Here is a 19,285-nt window from a genome sequence, read left to right on the forward strand (position 1 = left end):
CACTCACTGGCTATTTGATCTGACTGAGTTATAGGCAGGTTTTCTCTTAAAAGGCACTGCAGAGTTAAATAGCTAATCCAAACCTTTTCTCGTCACCCGTCATGTACGAATATAGATTGATTACTTCGTTGATCCCAAAGGAAAATTGCATTTTTCACATAGCGGAGGGTCCGAGCGCAGGGTCAGCCGTGGTATGGTACCCGCCAAACTTATGATCGAACTTTGATTCGGCAAACTTATAAACCAAAGCCTTATCCACTGAACCGTCACTGTACTCTTTACAAATAAAAGTAGGAGGAGCTTCTTCTTTAAGAAGATCAAATCAGACCATCTTTGTCTCTTGTGTGGCTCCCATGTGTCTCCCTCACAGGGATATGTTTTTATGATGACAGTCAACCCCAATCAAATTTAAATAGCAGTAGGTTAATTTGTGAGCAGACTTGGTCAGGTGATGAAATTTATAACACACATTCTGTGATTTTAGATGTTGGATGCTGATGTTAAAACCAACAGAGTGGATAAGTATGGAGGTGGCATGGTCTAGCCTCCTCTTATGTAGACGAGAGAGATTAAGGAGGTGGGACGAGGCAGAGATTTCTGACCATGTTTTTTTTTTTTCAACCTCCTCATGGTGAGACACAAGAAGGATTTAAAGGCATATTGCCAGACATTTAAGATGAACAGGAATTTACATGAAACTTTTGCAAATGGCAATTCAAAATGCAAGGCAGTTATTACTTTACAGAGCCGAACTGTAGCATCATCATTAGATAATATCCAGGCAATAGTGCTTTCTCAGCACTGTACAGAACCTGCTAATGGTCCGCTGTTAGTACCTGCGTTCTCATAGGTAAAGCTAGTGTGAAAATTATGCATAAGATACTAATTGCGGTCAGTAAGTGTAAATCTACAAAGTGACCCCATAAAATAGGCAATGAGTGTAGTAAAATAGTAGCAGTAAATAAACTGTCTTACTGAATTCTAACCTTTTGTTTGTTTCTTTCTTTTCTTTGCGACTTCATAAAGCCTGTCCTTCTCTTTATTAATCTTTTAATCTGCTTTTCTCAGCCAGTCTTCACTGTTGCCACAAAACAGATGGGGATATGTTTTGTGCTGATTATTCGCAACGATACACACATACCAATGTTGATGTAGGCACGCTTCCGGAAATTTCCGAAATTTTACCTTATAATAAACCCAACAGCTTTTCCCTTTCAAAGCAGAATTTGGGAGGAATTTCACGACGCAATCGAAATACATTTCCTCGCAGTCCATTCGTTGCTTTTGGACACTTCATCATGCTGCTTTTATCATTTTATTATATTACAATAAATATGATACGCATGGCTTTTCACTTAACTTGCAAAGACGCACTGGCATGTACAGATAGGTCCATAAATGTAAGTGCAACACTAAGAGCTGTTTATATTTGATCAGTACGTCACCATTGTGCTCGTCTTTGTTAATATTGTAGTATGTAGATGAATGTCTGGTATCTGGATGTTCAGGTCAACGTAAATCTTTTGCCTCTCTTGTGTTCTCTAGTGTGATTGTGAAACCTCAGAAAAAAAAAAAAAAAAGTATAAATGTCCAGCTTTTTCACTCTGGAAAAGTTTCTAGTGCATTATCCTGATAATAGTAGATTGTACTGGAGCATCACCAATGCAAGGTAGCACATTTTGTCAACATGTGGCAGGTCATCTTTGATTTGCCCTGGTGTTTAATAAAAAATTATGAAGGTACATTATTCATTTGAGCGAGATGAGGGAAGTGTCATATTAATTACTATACGTTAAACAGCTCTTGGTCGTGCACTCAGACTGTACATGTCCTCTTTTACTTCTTTCCTCTGGTGTACAGTTTTGTGCGATTGCGAGGTCTCTATGAAAACTGGTGTGTTTTTGTGTGTGCACGATACCCATTCCTTAAGTTGCTCTTTATCTCCCCACCCCACAACCCACCTCCAAGTCATACAGTTCTTTACGCCATCAGTCACTTCCTATCTTTCTTCAGTTACTTTTTCTTTCATTCTTTCGGTGCAAATGTTATTAAACCCCTCATAACCTCCTGTGGCACAAAACTGATTGAGGATGACTGGTTCTTTCCTGGCTGCTCCGATCCAGCACTGGCCGATCGGCAGCGGGAGTTGGAGGAGGAGTTGGCTCAGGCTCGAGGGCTCCGTCCACAAAAGGGCAAGAAGACGGGAAGCTCCGCCCCTCGCAACCTGCAGGTACGAGCCGGTTGGAAATTTTGTTTGTATAAATCGAGCAATTAATTCAAAGTCCAATTTTATGTCACATACACATTTATACAGAGTAAGGCATTAAGTGAAATGCTTTTTATAAGTATTAGATTACAATATAAGATTAACAAATGAAAATAAAAGTAAAAATTTAAAAATAGTATAAAAATATATTAAAATATTATCAGACTAAGTATATGTATACATTTTATTTATAATTTTATTTTATATATATATATATATATATATATATATATATATATATATATATATATATATATATATATACACACACACACAATACCAAAAAATTATATAGATGTATACACATACATGAATTAATAGAAGGGATGTATGACAGAAGTACAGATTAAAGTGATTCAGTGTGATGTAATTGTCAGCAAAGTGTCATTAATGTGCTTGTGTAAAAAAGTAACTCTGTGTTAGTCCAGTCCAGTTAGAGTTCCACTAGAGCAAGTAATGCAAATAAAAGTGAATATTTGTATTCACTATTAATGTGAATAATAGTCATGATTATTTTTTCGATTTGTGATAATTTGTATACTGTATTTGCAAATGTATTGGTTTCTTCTAGGAGGGTGAAACATGCTTCATTAGTAATTTATTATATAATTAGCCAGGGAATGCTTAATATTTATTTGGTAATCTGATAGAATTTGCTGTTAGTCTGTTGCCTTCAAGTCAGAAATGAGGATAAGGCAATTTAATCAGTTATTCATAAATGAATGGAATTATTTGTTATAATTATTTGCATTATCTAAGTAAGGGTATTTGTTTTTATTTATTTGTATGTGAGGAAAAATACAACACACAGGCTTATGAATATTCTTTTATATACATGAGTGTGGAGGCGGTAATCGATTTGTATTTCTATTAAATCATTTTAGTTCGGTTCAGCTACTGCATGATGCAGTGATTGATTATGTTGCTGTTTCAGGAGGACTTTGAGGAGTTCGACAACAGGTCATCGTTCCCTGATTCCCACAATCCCTCTGGCAGCATCACTCCAATGGAAGGGGAGAATATGGGAGGTTGGTGGCCCGAATTCACTGCCTCAAACACAGGTGTGAAGCTCACTAGACAGTTCAGGCTGGCATGCGCTCTCCTCATAGTTTGACATCCTCAAATGCTGTATTTTGGTAAGACTCTCTGCAAGTGCTCATGTTCATAAAGCATTATAACTGCTTATTATCTTTTGTAATTTCAACTTTAGTTCTGAAATAGATGATTAAATCAAGGGCTTTTTTTTTTTTTTTCCTCTTCCTCAAACACTAGAAAGGTGGTATTTATACTCATCAATAATCAGGAACGTGTTATTTATCTGCAAGGTTGTATAAGGCATGAGCTTAGGTTAATCATGAAATCTCCTGGCATTTTATTTATTTATGTTTAGCTTTTCTTATTGGTCAGCATTTAACTATGTACCTCAGCATCATTTTGCAACCTTTGTATCTCACTGTATGCTTAAAACGTTTTATGGAAAAAAGAAATGCAAAAGAGGAATATAAATGTATCTTAGTCATTCTCTTTGTAATACTAGCCGAAAAGTGAGTTTTCAAATTGTCAAATTTGTATTGCTTAAGCTAGCTGAATGTAACCCTTGCAGCAAATTAATGCAAATGTTACAGTGAGCGAATTAGTGAAACAATGCCAAGGCATTTTCTGGATCTGAGTTATGAGTAATAGTAAAATCTGTGATTTAACAGATTGGATTCAAATTTCAAAGTTAGAGTTTAGCAAATTTCTATTAAATAATATGCAGTTATTATATGAACATGGGCCTTATATTTCGTCTTACTCACTTTCTTTTTGCATTTCTGTTATTTGGCATTGTATTTCTCACATCTTACTCAATTTTATTCAAATGCATATATTTATTTTGATCTTTTTCTAACCCATCAATCAAACCACTGTTATGGTGTCATTCATTTGATGTATATTTCTGTAGTATTTGCTTTATTTTTGTAGATTATTCGGAGCATGTGCGTGCTGGATGAACTGCCTAGTCTCAGTTCTGTAGGCCTTAGTCCATGTTGAATGCCCTTAACAGGCTTTTTTTTGTGTGTAATAATGTCGGTGTGTATTACCTCCATCTGTGGTAAGTGTTTACTTTTCAACCATTTGTGTTGTGTAGTAAAGCGAATGCGTTTCTGTAATGTGAACGTGATGTGAGTTTTCTGTGTAGCATAAATACAGTGTATCACAAAAGTCCCTCACATTTTAGCAACCATTTTAGTAAATAAATCTTCATCATGTTCATGTCTGCTATTTGCTGCTTTGAGTACAATTCTCTCATACTGACCACTGGATGTTCAACATGGCACTTCAGGGCAAAGAACTCATTGACCCCAACATTCACCCCAACTACTATACAATATATTTAGTTAAATTAAGTTAATGAATGTGAGGTGGACAATCACCAGTTATTTACTGTTAATTATTGATTGTGGCTACAAGACTAGCATTAATTTAAATAAATACAAATACATTTGTTGGACTTTATAAATTTAAAGATTAATTTGACAAACTTTAATGTGCGTCTTCAAGAGGTCTATATTCCCTACCGTCTCGTCTCTTTTCCTCCATGTCTTTACAACTAAAATGAAGTTTGCTAATTATTATAAAAAGTGTAAATATTAACTATACTTCTCATCTCTTCTAGTTTATTGGGAGGGTTTTTTTTTTTTAAACTCTGATGACCAAACATGCCACAGAATTGGAATTACACTGTTGTATGGGATGCTTTAGGGGGAAATTAATGCTTAGGAAGATAAATCTGGAACAAGATGCTCAACAAGTACATATGGTTTGAAGTTCAAATGTCTGCATAATTTTTGTTTTATTTCCCCTTTATATTATACATGTTAAAAAGTTTTCTCCAGAAGAATGAATGGACATGCTAAGTAATCAATTTTTTACCCGGTCTATATCTAATCATTTAGAGGGTCTAAGGTCTGTTGTGGAAGAATTGGAGCTCGAAAGAAATCAACTGCAGGAGCAAATCCTTGGACTGGAAGAGCGGTGTCAAGACTTGGAGGATCGGCTGCAGTTGCAGGCTCGCATTGAGTCCCTACAGGTACACCACATTTATATGTTCATACAGGACTCATTTTTATCCCTAATGTTGGCTTTATAAATCAGGGTTTCACTAACACTGCTGAGTAATCATTTGTAGCAAAAGAACATCACCAGATGCATGTATATTGAATGTAATAAATGAAGTATAAGTGAATAGCACACTTAGAATTGTGTAGATGTTTTTTTATTTTTTTACCTGGATATACACAATACATAAATGGGAAATCAGTGCGGTTACAGTTAACAGGTTTTCTACAGTGTCATAAAGATAAAACCAGCAAAACCACAAGTTGTTCTGCGGAGTTGTTCAGTCAACCTTCAGCAGGCAGTTGACATTGATAAAATGATCCTTTCCTATACAATTACCAAAGACTACTACAAAATACAATTCTACAATGAGCAAAGAAGCAGATTTTTTCATCTAAACAAAGAACCTATATATACACGATCCTTCCTTATTAAAATCAGGTGAAACCCAAACCATCTTAAACATTTATAGTATTTTTTATTGTTTTTACTGGACAATCACCCATTTTAGTTACAGCACATCATCCAGATTAAAATGTTATTATATAACTTAGATTTTTGCATTTCTGGCAGTACTAGTCATTAAACTATACTACTCAATTAGAAGCTTTAGGGGTTCCAAAATATTTTACTTGTAGTGTAAAACTAAAAACTCTGTTCAAAAAAAGTAATGGAACATTCAAACTTCACAGTAACACCAACTTCAGGGATTTTCATTTATCCAGTTAGGAAGCATAAGTGAATCAGTTTAACCTGCTTTGGTGAAAGTTGCAGAAAAGTGACAACAGGTGCATGGGAGAGACACCTGGAGATATATCTCTAGTTTTGTGGTTTGTTAGGGTACCACTAGAGGCAGTATTTACAGCCCCTTCAGGTTGCACAGGATGTTTGGTGTGTCTTCCAGCACAGTTTTAAGAGCATGAAGTATATACCCGGAGGCAGGCTGTTACTCATGGAGAGCTGAACAGGAAAGACCTTTGTGTGAGGAGGAACAGGAGTCACGCTGCCAGATCCCTTCAAACTAACCTCCAGCAGGCTACTAGTGTCCATGTTGCTGACCAATCTGTCAGAAATACACTCCATGAGGGTTGCATGGTTGGCCTGAAATACTCTAGTGGGACCTGTCCAGCATCGTTCAGCTTAATTAGCATCTGCCAGAAAACACCAGAATCGGCAGGTCTGCCCCTGGTGCTTCAAGTTTACTGATGAAAGCAAGTTAAGCACATGTGATAAATATGAAAGTGTATGGAGATTTAGTGGGGAACATTATGGTAACTGCTACCTCATCCAGCATGATTGGTTTGGTGATGGACCAATGATGGTCTGGGGGAATATCCTTGGAGGGTCGTAAAGACCCCATGTGCTAGCCGATGGTACTCTTACTGCTGTTAGGAACCAAGATTCATGCCATTGACTGGCTCTCACATTCCCCAAACCTGAATCTGGAGAACATCTGGGACATTATGTATATAGGATGTTGTGTTTCAGAGTATGTGTGCCTCTAACCAGTAAAAGATTTTTAAAAGAACCTCATAAGGTTGGAAAAGTCAGGTATCAATAATTTTGTTCATATAGTTCATGTGCACTGTTTTTTTTTACTGCATAACTGTTCTGTTTCTAAATCGTGTATTTTTGTCCCTTGTTCCATATTTGGGCATCCAGTAACTTGCATGTGCTCATTCCAAGAACTTTGAAATGCGTCCTTCTAATACAGGTGACCTTCGATGTAGATGAAGGAGGTTGGCCATTTTGGGCTTCTCAGGTGTGTCTGTGTGTAAATGTGACAGTCGGTGTGTGCGTTTTACACAGGGTGTCATTTAATCATTGGCTTGATTGGGTTTGTCGTACTTACTGCTCTCCTGTTTGGTTTTTGGTGCTTTGTAAACTAACTTCCTGGTTAAAGAAGTTTTATTCCATGACCTTCAATGTTTTTACTTTGTGACTTTTTAGAACGAATCTGAGAAACTTCAAGCCCAACTTACCAGCCTTCGCAACCAGCAAAGCCGAGACGCTGAAAAGCATCAGCTCCTTGTCACAAGTTTGAATGAACAACTCAAAGGGTAATATTTTTTAGTATTATTTTCTTGATAATGCCTAAAGATATTTTGGAGAAAATGCACATTAAATAAATGTGTACACCAGGTTGAGCAGCACACAGGAGTGTCTCGAATCATCTCTGATGGAGAAAGAGCACACGCTCGCCCAAACCTCAGAAAAACTGGAGCTTATTGACGGTCTGAGAGATGCACTGAAGGAGAAGGAGGAGCAGCACAGAGAAGCTGCTGATAAACTACTGCAGACTGAAAACAACGTGAGTAATGTTGTCGTTTTAACGGGATTTACTCTTTAAACATACACTTTTTTTTGTAAGAGTTTTGTATTTTTTATTTTCACTAGTTGAATGAAGTGACGAAGAAGTGCAGTACATTTGAGAAGCAGTGCACAGAAATGAAAGCAACAGTTGCAGATCTCATGCAGAAGATTAATGTGCTGAAGGAGAAGGTGAGCGATATTTTGTTTCTGTTGTACGTAAAAAAATAATAATAAAATGCCCAATGATGTAATCAACTTCTGGCTGAATACCATAATTTCCGGACTAATAAGCGCACCCAAATATAGGCCGCACCCACTGAATTTTACAAAGATTTATATTTTGAACATAAATACGCCGCACCTGTCTATAAGCCGTAGGTGTCTACATTGAAACTAATGAACTTTACACAGGCTTTAATGAAAAACAGTGTCTGTTACACGGCTTGTATATAAACAGCAGCCTACCAAGAAAGTCATTATTCACTGTCTTCCTCCTTCCTTTCACAACTATTTAGTTTATCTTTTGGCATCGTCGTGCGTTTAAAAATCATCATCGTTGATCAGAACACAGGTGAAGTGCGTTTTTTCATGCCCGGTTGTTTTCAGTGTGACGAATGATTCGCATTTCCTGTTGCCAGTCCGAATGAGAGGCAGGTCAAACGTCAGAGGAACCTCATCCATATTTATGATGTGGTGCGGCCCGATTCAGTGGGAGCGCATCTGATTTAATATAAAGAGTTTCATTGGTTCACCTGAACCTGTTCCGCAATTTCATTGGTCTAATGTTATGGGGCTCAGTTTTTTGGCATGAAGTTTGTGAAACCGGGAAAAACCGAGGAAAAATCCATAAATTAGCCGCTTCGTTGTTTAAGCCACGGGTTCAAAGCGTGGGAAAAAAGTAGCGGCTTATAGTCCGGAATATACAGTATATCTTTATATGCGGTTTTTGGTAAATCAGTATATAAAGGCAAACTACTCATTTCTTTTGTATGAGCATTGTGCTAAACCAAGATCACACAATATGTGGAGTTTGAAAGAACTGAATGTTTTGATGTTTGCGCATGTCTATTTTATTTATAAAAATCCCGGGATATCAGCAGATTTCATCTGGCACCAACAACCATGGCACGGTTCAAATCACTTAATATCTCACTTTTTTACATTTTGTAATCAGTGTTCTGTTTGATGTAAAAAGCTTTTAACCTGCATTTAAATGGATTTATGGATTGCACTGGTGCCACAGGAATGGATAGTTGTATGAATGAAGACGTGAACAGAGGCTAGTGGGTGTATGTTATAAATGTAAAAGTGTGCATTTGTTTTTTTGTTTTTTAATGATAAATCTCAGCGTGGAAAACAGTGAACCATAGAAACACAGTATGAAAACGGCAATTTTAGTGGCAGTACAATCACGGAAGATTAAAACAGTTGCTATGTCATTGTGGTTCAGCAGTATATTGTGTAAATAGATATTTTTCTAGTTCCGGAAAATGCAGTGTATGATTGGACACCCTTTAATTTATTTATTTTCGTTCAATTTTCAGACACAGAGACAAGACGCTACAATTGAATCGTTGCAGAGCGACTTGGATCAAACCAATGATGAGCTTGACAAGCTAAACACCACCCATTTAGAAGAAAGAGCGCAGCTGATTCATGATCTCCAGAGCTGTGAGCGAGAAATCGACAGCCTTAAAGATGTTATTGCTGACAAGGACAAAGAGATTTCGGCTCTTTCGGGCAGTATGGAGGAATATGCGGAACAAATTCAAGAGCTCAAACAGGATATAACACATAAAGAGGAGGATTTGGTTCGTATTGAGAGTGCTCTGGTTAAAGCTGAAAAGGAAGCTAAAATTATTAGAGAGTCACAGTCTTCTGATCAGCATTCCCTTAATATGAAAATAGCTGAGCTGGTGGAACAACTAGGGGTCAAAGAGAGCGAACTAAATGAGGCCCGAAAAGAGAACGAGTCAAAGTTAACGGAAATTAAGAAACTGCTCAGTCAACTGGAAGAGGACAAGCTGAAAATACAAGATCTCAACGTGGAAATTCAGAAGCTGCATACAAGTCAGCGCGCTCATCTCACCGAATGCGAAACTCAAATTTCAGAACTGAAGGTACAAATGGTTGCCGCTACTCAAAAACTCCAAGACTCGGAGAATGTTTTCGAGCAACTAAAGGAGACAAAAAATTCAAACGAGAAGCTTAAAGAGCAGATCCTCGACCGGGAGCAGACTTATGAGAAGGAGATGAAGACTCTCAAGGATGAACGCAACAAGTTGCTGGCAGAGGTTACAAAATATAATAACGAACTTCAGTCTCTATCCACTCAGCTTCAAGCCCAGGTCAAGTGCCAGGAGCAGGTCAAGCTAGGGGTCGAGGAGAAACTGGAGATTATAACGTCGCTGGAGGAAAAGCTTAAGAATGTACAGGAAAAGGCAGAAGAAGAAAAGATGATGCTGGAAAAAGAGCTGGTTGGCAAAACGAAGAGCATTTCAAAGCTGGAAGCAAAGTTAAAAACACTTAAGGGGGAAAATCTAGGTCTTCAGAAATCTCTTGAGGAGAATTCACAGACCCAAAAACAGCTTTTGCAAGACTCCCAGGGACAAATGGAAGAGATGCAAAACCAGAATGTCACTTTGCAGTCCCAATTGGAGGACCTCACCAAAGAGAATCGTATTCTAAAGCAGGAAATTGAGAATAAGGTTCAGTCACTGCAACAGGTTTCAGAGGAGAAAGACGTGCTGCTGAGGAAAACAGCAGAACTTGAATCGCAGCATGTGGAAAACAGCAAACTGTTAGAGGATCTGGTTAAGGAGAAGGAGAAGCTCGATGGTAGAGCCACAGAACTTGAGCAAAACAAGCAGTCTCTTTCTGATCATTTGTTGGAGAGGACAAGCGAGTGTAGTCAGCTTAAAGAATCTTTGGAGAGCAGTAAAGATCTGGTCAGTCATTTACAAAGCCAAATTGAGGCCTTGAACACTCAGGTTGACCAATTAAACTGTAAAATATCAGAAAATGAGCTGTCTCTGAGCGAAAAGAGGGCACAAATAGACGCTCAGCAAAATCAACTCATTCATCTGGAGGAGACTCTAAATTCAGGGCGGTTGGAGAAGGATAGCCTTTTACAGCAACAAACATCTCAGTTCACTGATTTACAGAACGAACTTGTACAACAGAGGGACCTTTTTTCAAAGCTTCACATTGAGTGCGATTCCCTCCGAGAAGAATGTACACAACTCCGCCAAAGCTTTCAGGAACAAAATACAGCTCTCAGTGATAAAACTCTTGAGTGTCAAACCCATAGAGATGAACTGGACAAGAGGAACACATCTCTTGCTTCTCTCACCAGTCAGTTAGGGACCATGAATGAGCTCAATGCCAAGCTTGAGGCTGAAAATGGTGACGTGAAGAAGTCCCTAGAAGAGTTGCTTGCCAATAACAAGAACCTAACTGATGAATTATCTTTAAGGCAGGCTAATATCATCGAGCTCCATAACAGCATTCATGCCCTGAGCACACAAAACCAACAAATACGAGCTTTATATGAGAATAAAGAGAAGGAGCTAGCCGAACTAAGTCAGGAGGTGTCTGAAATGTATAAAAAGGTAGCTATGACCCTGGAAGAGAAAGGAAATTTCGCTTCTCAAGTCTCCGTACTTACCGAGCAAAATAATCAAGTTAAAAAAGAACTAGAGGAGTTAGCCTTGGAAAGAAGTGCGTTAAACGATAAAATATCCGGGTTAGAGATGCAGCATGCAGAAAACCGTAAAATTATAGAGGGCTTGCTTAAAGACAAAGAAGATCTTAGCGAAACAATCAAGCAAAACCACGAGACCATACTTGAAAAGACCACTGAATGTGAATCACTCTCAGGACAGCTAAACAAGAGCAAAGACACTGTGAACCGTCTGAGTGAAGAGGTAACGATGTCAAATTCTCAGTTTAGCAGCCGCTTTGCTGAAAAAGACCAGGTCATTTCAGATCTACGCAAACAGCTCGAGTGCTATCAGGACCAGCTTACTCAGCTGCAAGAGACTCTCTCATTACTTCAGGAACAGAGCAGTGCTCTGAAGTCAGGACTTATGGAGAAAGACACTCTTTTACAACAGCAGTCTAAGGAGTGTTCCTCCTTACAAGGTGAGCTTGATTATCAAAGAGAGCTTTATGCAAATCTCCAAACTGAGAACGAGAGGCTTAAAGGGGAATGCTTACAATCGGTCGAGGATTCGAAAGCAAAAGAAGTTGAATGTTGTAAACACACCGACGAGCTCAACAAGAGAAACGAGTCACTCGTTTCCCTCAGTAGTCAGCTGGGAACCATGAACGAACATGTTGCGAAGCTCCACTCAGAAAATGAACATCTTAAAAGTTCTTTGGAGAATCGTTTGGCAGAAAGTGCAACACTGAAAGAGGAGCTGACCCAGAAACAAGTCGAGCTTGTGAATCTTCAAGATAACATCCAGGCACTAAGTGAGGCAAATAGTACAATGAAAGCAGAGCTCCAAAGATCAGTAGAAGAGAGTTCCACAAGGCAGGAAGAAATCGGTCTTCTCCAGTGTCGGTTGTCCGACAGGAATGCAGACTTGACTTCTTTGACGCAACAGCTGGCAACCGAGCGTTCCAAAGCTGAAAGCTTAAATCTGGAGTTGCAGCAAAAAGAAGAGTCTTTTAGACAACAGGAGACATTCTTGAGTCAATTGCAGCTCAGATTTGAATCAGGCGAAGGTCAGATCAGTCAGAAAATGGAAGCCCTCGCTGATCTACAGAGGGACGTTCAGAACTTACAAAGATCACTGCAGGAAAAAGATGTCTTTCTGCTCAAGAAGGATCAAGAGATCTCGCAGTTGAGCGCAAAAATAAAAGCAGATTCAGAGGTGTCTGAAGTACAAATTAAATCAGACATGGATGTCATCTCTAAATTGCAAGCAGACTTGCAGGTATTGCTTGCGGAAAATGACAGACGCGGTGTTGCTCTTGCGGAGAAGAATTCTTTATTGAAGAATGAAGTAGAGAAGCTGCTGAGTATGAAGGCCAGCACTACTGCGCTTGAAGTAAAAATCTCACAACTGACTTGTGAAGCACAGGGTTCATCTTTAGAGACCACACAACTCAGGGCTGCACTTGCTGAGAAAGAGCAGGTCCTTCTAGACTCTATGTCTGTTCACTCTGCAGAGATCAGCAGCCTGAATGAAACGCTGAAATTAAAGGATTTGGAAAATGACAACATAAGACAAGAGTTGACCAAACTCAAGGAATCCGTTTCGGACTTGAGCAGCAACCTTAGTGAGCAAACTGCAGAGGTAACAAGATTAAAAGCCGCCCTTGAAGAACGTGGTTGCACTGTGGTGGAGCAAACCCAAGCTTTGCAGGAACTTCAGAGGAAAGCCGATGAAGCTGCATTGTTCAAGAGTCAATTTATGGAAAGTACAGAACTAGTGTCTGAGCTGCAAAGTCAAATTCTGGCTCTCAAGGAAGAGTCGATGAGGCTTTCCACAACCGTAGAAGAGAAGCAAAGTGCCTTAATGAACCTTCAGGATAAATTTGCATTGCAAGTCGAAGACCTTCAAGAAACAAAGATTCAGCTGTCTGAGAAGAATGAAGAATTGCTAAACCTTAACCATATGATAAGTGAGCGAGACAGACAACTTCACGCTCTCCAACAGGAGTCGTCATCATTGCAGAATGAGGTCCAACAGCTGCGGTTGTTTAGTGCTGAACTTTCTAAGCAAAAGGACGACGCATTAGTTGCCCAGCAAATGAACGCCAATTCCCTGACATTAGAAATTGAGAGATTGAGGGAACAACACCTTCAAGTTGCAGCCCAGGTCAATTCCCTGACTGAGAACCTCGAGCAAAGGGAACTGGCTCTACATGCTATCAATAGTCAATACACTTCTCAGGTAAAACATACCGAGCATACGATGTCAGAGATGCAGAAAATGAGTGAGTTGTGCAAGAAGCTGCAAGAAGAAAATCGTTCGGCCAAGCAGGAGCTCGATCGAGTCAACAACGAAAGAACACAAAAGGAAGAGGAGTTCCATAAATTAGTTCAGGAAAAAGAGGAATTCAGTAGGAAATACAGTTCTGAAACTCAGAGGACACAAGAACAACTGCAGCAACGTGGTAGCATGGAGAAAATGAAGACCGAGATGGAGCAACTCCACATCCAGGTTAGTGCCAAAGATGATATTATCAGCGGATTGAAATCAGAAGTTCAGAGAGTTGAACAAACTCTTCAGGAGTCTGAAAAAGAGTGGCTGTCGGTTCTTGATAGGGAAACGCAGGCGAAGAATGCCCTCGTGAAGCAGCTTCAAGAAGTCGAGCATGAACTGACATCCAAAGATAGTAAAGTGAACACTCTGAAACAGGACCTAGATCATTTAAACAAAAAGTTAGCCGAAGCCACGGCGGCCGTTGAACAGGGCTCAGAGAGACTTAAGGAGAAAGAAGTGGATGCTTTAATGAGTAGAAGCAAATTAGAGGAGATTGCATTCACAGTCCAAGCAAAGGATAGGGAGAATTTTGAATTACGACAGGCCTTACATGATATGCAAATAGAACTCAAGAAATCAGAAGAACATCAAGAGAACGCTCAGAGACAGGTAGCACGTTTAACACAGTCTATTTCAGATAAAGAAGTGGCTTTCGGAGAAGAAAGGGTTTCCCTGCTATCTACAATTAAACAGCTACAAGAAGACAATCAGTCAAAAGTATCTATCTTTGAACAGGAAATAGCCATGTTGAATAGGGTGCTAGAGCAAAGGCATGTGGAGGGTCTAGAGAATAAAACCGAGCGTGAAGGTAAGAACGATTTATTATCTGAACGTATTAAAGATCTCGAAGACAAACTCGAGGCAGAAATCCAGAAATCAGAAATGCTCAGAGAGGTTAGTTTGAAACACAACGCTCTCATTCAAAAGAAAGACGATGAAATCGGTTGTATGCACATTCAGATCAGCCAGCAGAAGGAACTTCTCGCTGCACTCAGCCAGCAATTAAAAGCAAGGGATACATCAATAACACAGGTGGTTGCATCCGCCTCAAATGAAAGGATAACGTACGAGGAGCAGAAAAACAGTCTGCTTTCGCAACTGGAAGAGACAAAAGGACATCTCTCTCATTGCCGAAGTCAAATGGAAAATACCGAATCCGAAAACAAGGCTTTGGTGAACGCCAACAATGATCTCAAACATGAAATTTCCAAGCTAACTAAAGAAAAAGACGGTATGAAGAAAAAGCTTCAAGCAGCGCTTGTCATCAGAAAAGAGCTGCTGAAGAAAATCGAGGAACATGAGAAACAAAATGCCGAAAGTGCGGAGAACATGGCAGAAATTTTGGGTTTACAGGAGAAATTGGAAGAACTAAATATGCAAATAAACTCCATCACAAAAGAACACAATGCAACTGTTTCTGATCTTAGTCAGCAACTAAAGGATAAAGACAATAGAATCAACGAGTTATTGCTGGTTATGTCGGAAAAGGAGCAGATCATAGTGCGAATGGAAGACAGTGCTCAAAGTTTACAAAGTAGATTAAAGGAACAGGAGGAGAGTTCAATTTCCACGCTTCAGAAACTAGAAGATCAGAGGCGTTTAATTGACCAGCTTCAAGTTGGCATCAACAAAAAAGATGTTGCTTTTGAGAACGAGAAGCTAAAACTTACGGCGCAACTTCAACAACTTGAGAAAGACCTAAGCATGAAAACCAACAACGAATATTCTGAGATCTCGCATCGTACTGAAGAATTAGAACACGAGCTGGCCCGGGTAAAGAAGGAAAAATCAGATTTTCAGAAGAAAGCCCACGCTGCACTGCTGGCACGAAAAAAATCTCAAGAAAGTCAGAAAATTTTAAATGATGAGCTTTGTGATCTCAAAGCCACCTTCAAAGCTCTAACGGAGAAGCACGACCAGCAAGCACACGAGTTCGTGGCGGTCCAATCGAGTTATGATCTCAAAGTTCAAGAGCTAGAATGTTCAGTGCAGAATTCAAAATGTCTGCAAGACAAAATCGAGGCCTTGGAGAGAGCCATTGAGGAACGAGAAACAGCTGTGCAGCATTCACAAGTGGCCTTTGAAGCGAATTTGGCAGAAACATCATCACTTCTTAAAGAGCTCGAGTGCCTTAAAGAAAACCTGGAAAATTTGAAATCTGAAATGGCCCATAAAGATGAATTACTAGTCGGTTTGAAAGAACAGTCGAAAGAAATGACCGAGAAAATGGAGCAAGCAAGATCTGAATTTGTTAAAGAAATCAATGAAAAGAATAATTGCATTGCCAAGCAAAAGGCTTACATCCAAACGACTGAACAGCAACTTAAGGACCTGCAACAAAACATGACCGACCTACACTCTGACCATCAAAATCAATTAAATATGCTCAATGCATCCCTTGAAGAAACACGGTCATCTGTACTTCAAGACGAGTTGGAGTGTCTGAAGCAGAAATTAGAAAAGGTAACATGTGAAATGGCCAATAAAGATGACCTTTTAGTCAAGATGGAGGAAAAATCCAAAGAAATGGTTGAGAAGTCTTCGTTTGAAAGATCAAAGTTTGTTCAAGAGCTCAGTGAGAAGAACCAGGAACTCGAGCAGCTTAAAGAAAATATGAGCAAGCTACAGTGTGAGCATTGGAATCAGTTGGCATCATTTGAAGAGCTCAAATTGAGTTTGCAGGCAGCTGAACATAACATGCAGGAGGAATTGGAAAGAAGTGGTCGAGAAAGAGAAATCGTAACTAGAGAACTTGAGTCTGCCTTACAGATGGTCACTGAGAAATCGGAAGAAATGCAAGCTTTGAAAAGCAAGATCTCTGAAGAGCACTCCCGGTGGCTGGAGGCAAAATCTGAAGCTGACCACCTGAAACTGGAAGTGGAAACATTAAAGAGAGAAGAGGACATCTACGTTGTGGACTGTGAAAAGTCCAGACAGGATTTCGCCCAACTTGAGTCACTGTTAAAGCAACTCGAAGCACAAAACAAGGAACTTCTGATTAAGAACGAATTAACCGACAAGGCAATTGCGTCAGAAGAGAAGCCATCTGTATCATGTGTACCATACGAACAGCAATCCTCTTTTAAAGAGGGTACGAATAATACTCGGTTAGAGTTTCAGTCTCTGCTCTCAGAAAAGGAGGAACTCATATCTGCTCTAGAACAACAGCTTCAGAGACAAATTCATCTCCATGAGGTAGAAATGGAAAAAATGAGAATCGAAGTAAATGAGCGGCAACAAAAAGCGGCAGAAAGCGGAGAACACAAGTCAGCAGAACAGCTAACAAAAAAACTGCAAGCCGCTTTAATCTCTCGCAAGGAGCTCTTGAAGCAGAACCGGGCCATGGCAGAAGAAATCCAGAAACTGCAGTCGAAAAACGAACATGAAAAGTCATCTCTTGAAAGTGTAGTTTCTGAGCTAAGAAGGCAGAAAAAAGAACTGGAAAGTAGCGTTTCCGAGCTGAATGCTGAGAAACGGACTCTCGCAATGGACGCGGATCGAATTCTGAGCGAAAATCACAACTTATCAGCGGCCTGCGAAAGCCTTAAACTCACAATCGAGAACATCACCCAACAGAAGCAAGCCTTCTCGTGCCAGCTCGAGTCCCTGAAAGACTCTCAGACTGAGGAGTTATCTGAATGGAAGTCCAAGCATGCTGATTTAAAGCAGGAGTACGAATCTCTCCTCCAAGCTTACGAGAACGTCAGCAGCGAAATAGACAAGATGAGGCAGCTTCTCGAAGGTGCCAAGAGAGAGAGGCAGGAAGCTCTTTTGAAGGCTCACAAGTGTGAATCTGAAAGAGAGGTTCTTAGAAAGCAGATTGCTGAATTAGAAGAGGAAAATGACCAGATGAAAGAAAAAATGAGGAAGTTTGCCAAGTCGAAGCAAAAAAAGTTTGAAGAACTCGAAGCAGAAAATGAAAAGTTAAGAAAGGACCTGAAGTCTTTTGACGGCAAGCAGAAATGCGCGGTCGACGAGTTGACTTTAAGAAATAGTCAGTTGGAAAGTGAAATCAAGTCCCTTCAGGAATCATCAGAGGAGCTACAAGGACAAATGAGTAAACTCCAGGAGTATAACCAGATCTTGGCAAAGGAACTTAAAGAAACCAGCTTGTCCCTTAAGAAACGCGAAAACGAGTCGAAATCAACTGAAAGCAATCTGGAGCTGAAATTGAGTGAGGCAATGAGTTTGAAAGAGAGTTTTGCAGCACAACTAGAGAGTCAAAAAACAGATTTAGAAGTGCACATCCAAATGGTTGCTCTATTAGAGAAGGAGAAATTGAATCTTACCGAAAAATTTAAACGGGTGGAGAAGGAACACGAAGCAGAAGTGAGCGAGCGGGACAGAGCGCTATCAGAACTTCAGCAGCTGATCGAAACATACACGCAGGAAACCATCAACCTGAGTGAAAAGGTTACGATTTTGGAAGACGACAAATGTATGCTACAAGAGGAACTTGAGAACGTTCAAGAGACGTCTGATAAGGTAAAAAACGAAAACGAGTACTTGGAGACGATGCTTCTAAAAAATTCCGAAAGAATTGACGAGTTGACCGAGGCGGTTAAAGTCCTGCAAACGCAAAAAATGCAGCTCTCAGCCCAAGTGATGGAAGTCAAGGAGGACAAGGCGAAGGCTTGTCAGGAAAGGGAGCAGTTGCACTTGAAGCTTGTGAAGGAATTCGAAGAGAAGCTCAAAGCGTTGCAAAGAGGCACCGAAGGCTCAAAAAACATGAGAAAGGAGCTTCAAGAGCTGCTGAAAGAAAAGCATCAAGAGATCAACCAGCTACAGCAGGATTGTATTCGATATCAGGAACTGATTTTGAATCTGGAAAGGTCTTTAAAGCACTCCGAGACCCAGCACCAAGATGTACTTAAGGAGCTCAGAGACATGACTGAGAAGATCGCAGAATTGCAAAAGGATAAGGGGAGTCTTGAAAACGAGCTCAAAACGCACAAAAATATCCTCAATGAGACCAGAAAGGAACTGTCTAGTGTTATTTCTGAAAAAGACATTCTTGAGCAGAAACTTGAGGAGAGGCGAGCGCGGTCCGAATTCGAGTCGGCCGAAAAGGAGAAGTCTTTGGAAAAAATAACGGAACAGCAACAAGCCATATTAAAAGAGCAGCGAACTGAGCTACAAATCCAAATCAATGACTTGCAAGAGCAGAATAACAGGGATGCTCAAGTTAATATCTCTTTACACAAACAAGTCGAGTCTAAAGATTTGCAGATCAAATGTCTGCAGAGAGAAATGGAGAGCACTTCAGCCAAACTAGCAGCATTAAGCATAGATCCAAACATTAGTGATGCTGGAAAGCAGTGGGACAACCTATTTCAAAAAGTCTTGCGTGATAAGGACAGCCAGCTTCATGAACAAAACTTGGTTATTACTCGTCTTTCGGAGGACAACCGGGAGAAAACCAGGACGCTAAATGACATGCAGGTTACTAACCGGAAACTGGAGAGGACTCTAAACGAATATTCGGCTGCAGCTGCAGCACACCAGAGGCAGCTGTTTGTCATGCGTGCGAGCAATACTGAACTCAATCAGAACCTTGAAATACTTACAAAACGCTTCTCCGAACAAAGTGCCTTAACGGAGAGGT

At 39.9% G+C, this 19,285-nt stretch overlaps 1 protein-coding gene across 3 annotated transcripts in view; it reads left to right on the forward strand.

Annotated features, from left to right (window-relative positions):
- LOC124395544 (golgin subfamily B member 1-like) overlaps positions 1-19,285 on the forward strand; it is a 51,477-nt gene that overhangs the window by 19,182 nt on the left and 13,010 nt on the right. The window contains exons 15-21 of one of the 3 annotated variants that reach the window (XM_046864117.1): positions 2,080-2,230; positions 3,201-3,294; positions 5,206-5,339; positions 7,319-7,428; positions 7,511-7,679; positions 7,766-7,870; positions 9,226-13,857. In XM_046864117.1, the coding sequence (XP_046720073.1) occupies positions 2,080-2,230; positions 3,201-3,294; positions 5,206-5,339; positions 7,319-7,428; positions 7,511-7,679; positions 7,766-7,870; positions 9,226-13,857 (5,395 nt within the window). Of the gene's footprint in view, positions 1-2,078; positions 2,231-3,200; positions 3,328-5,205; positions 5,340-7,318; positions 7,429-7,510; positions 7,680-7,765; positions 7,871-9,225; positions 13,858-19,285 lie in introns of all 3 variants that reach the window. The other 2 variants (XM_046864116.1, XM_046864118.1) reach the window with 2 other exon arrangements.

Source organism: Silurus meridionalis, chromosome 13 (genome assembly GCF_014805685.1).
Source record: "Silurus meridionalis isolate SWU-2019-XX chromosome 13, ASM1480568v1, whole genome shotgun sequence".
Classification (NCBI taxonomy): domain Eukaryota; kingdom Metazoa; phylum Chordata; class Actinopteri; order Siluriformes; family Siluridae; genus Silurus; species Silurus meridionalis.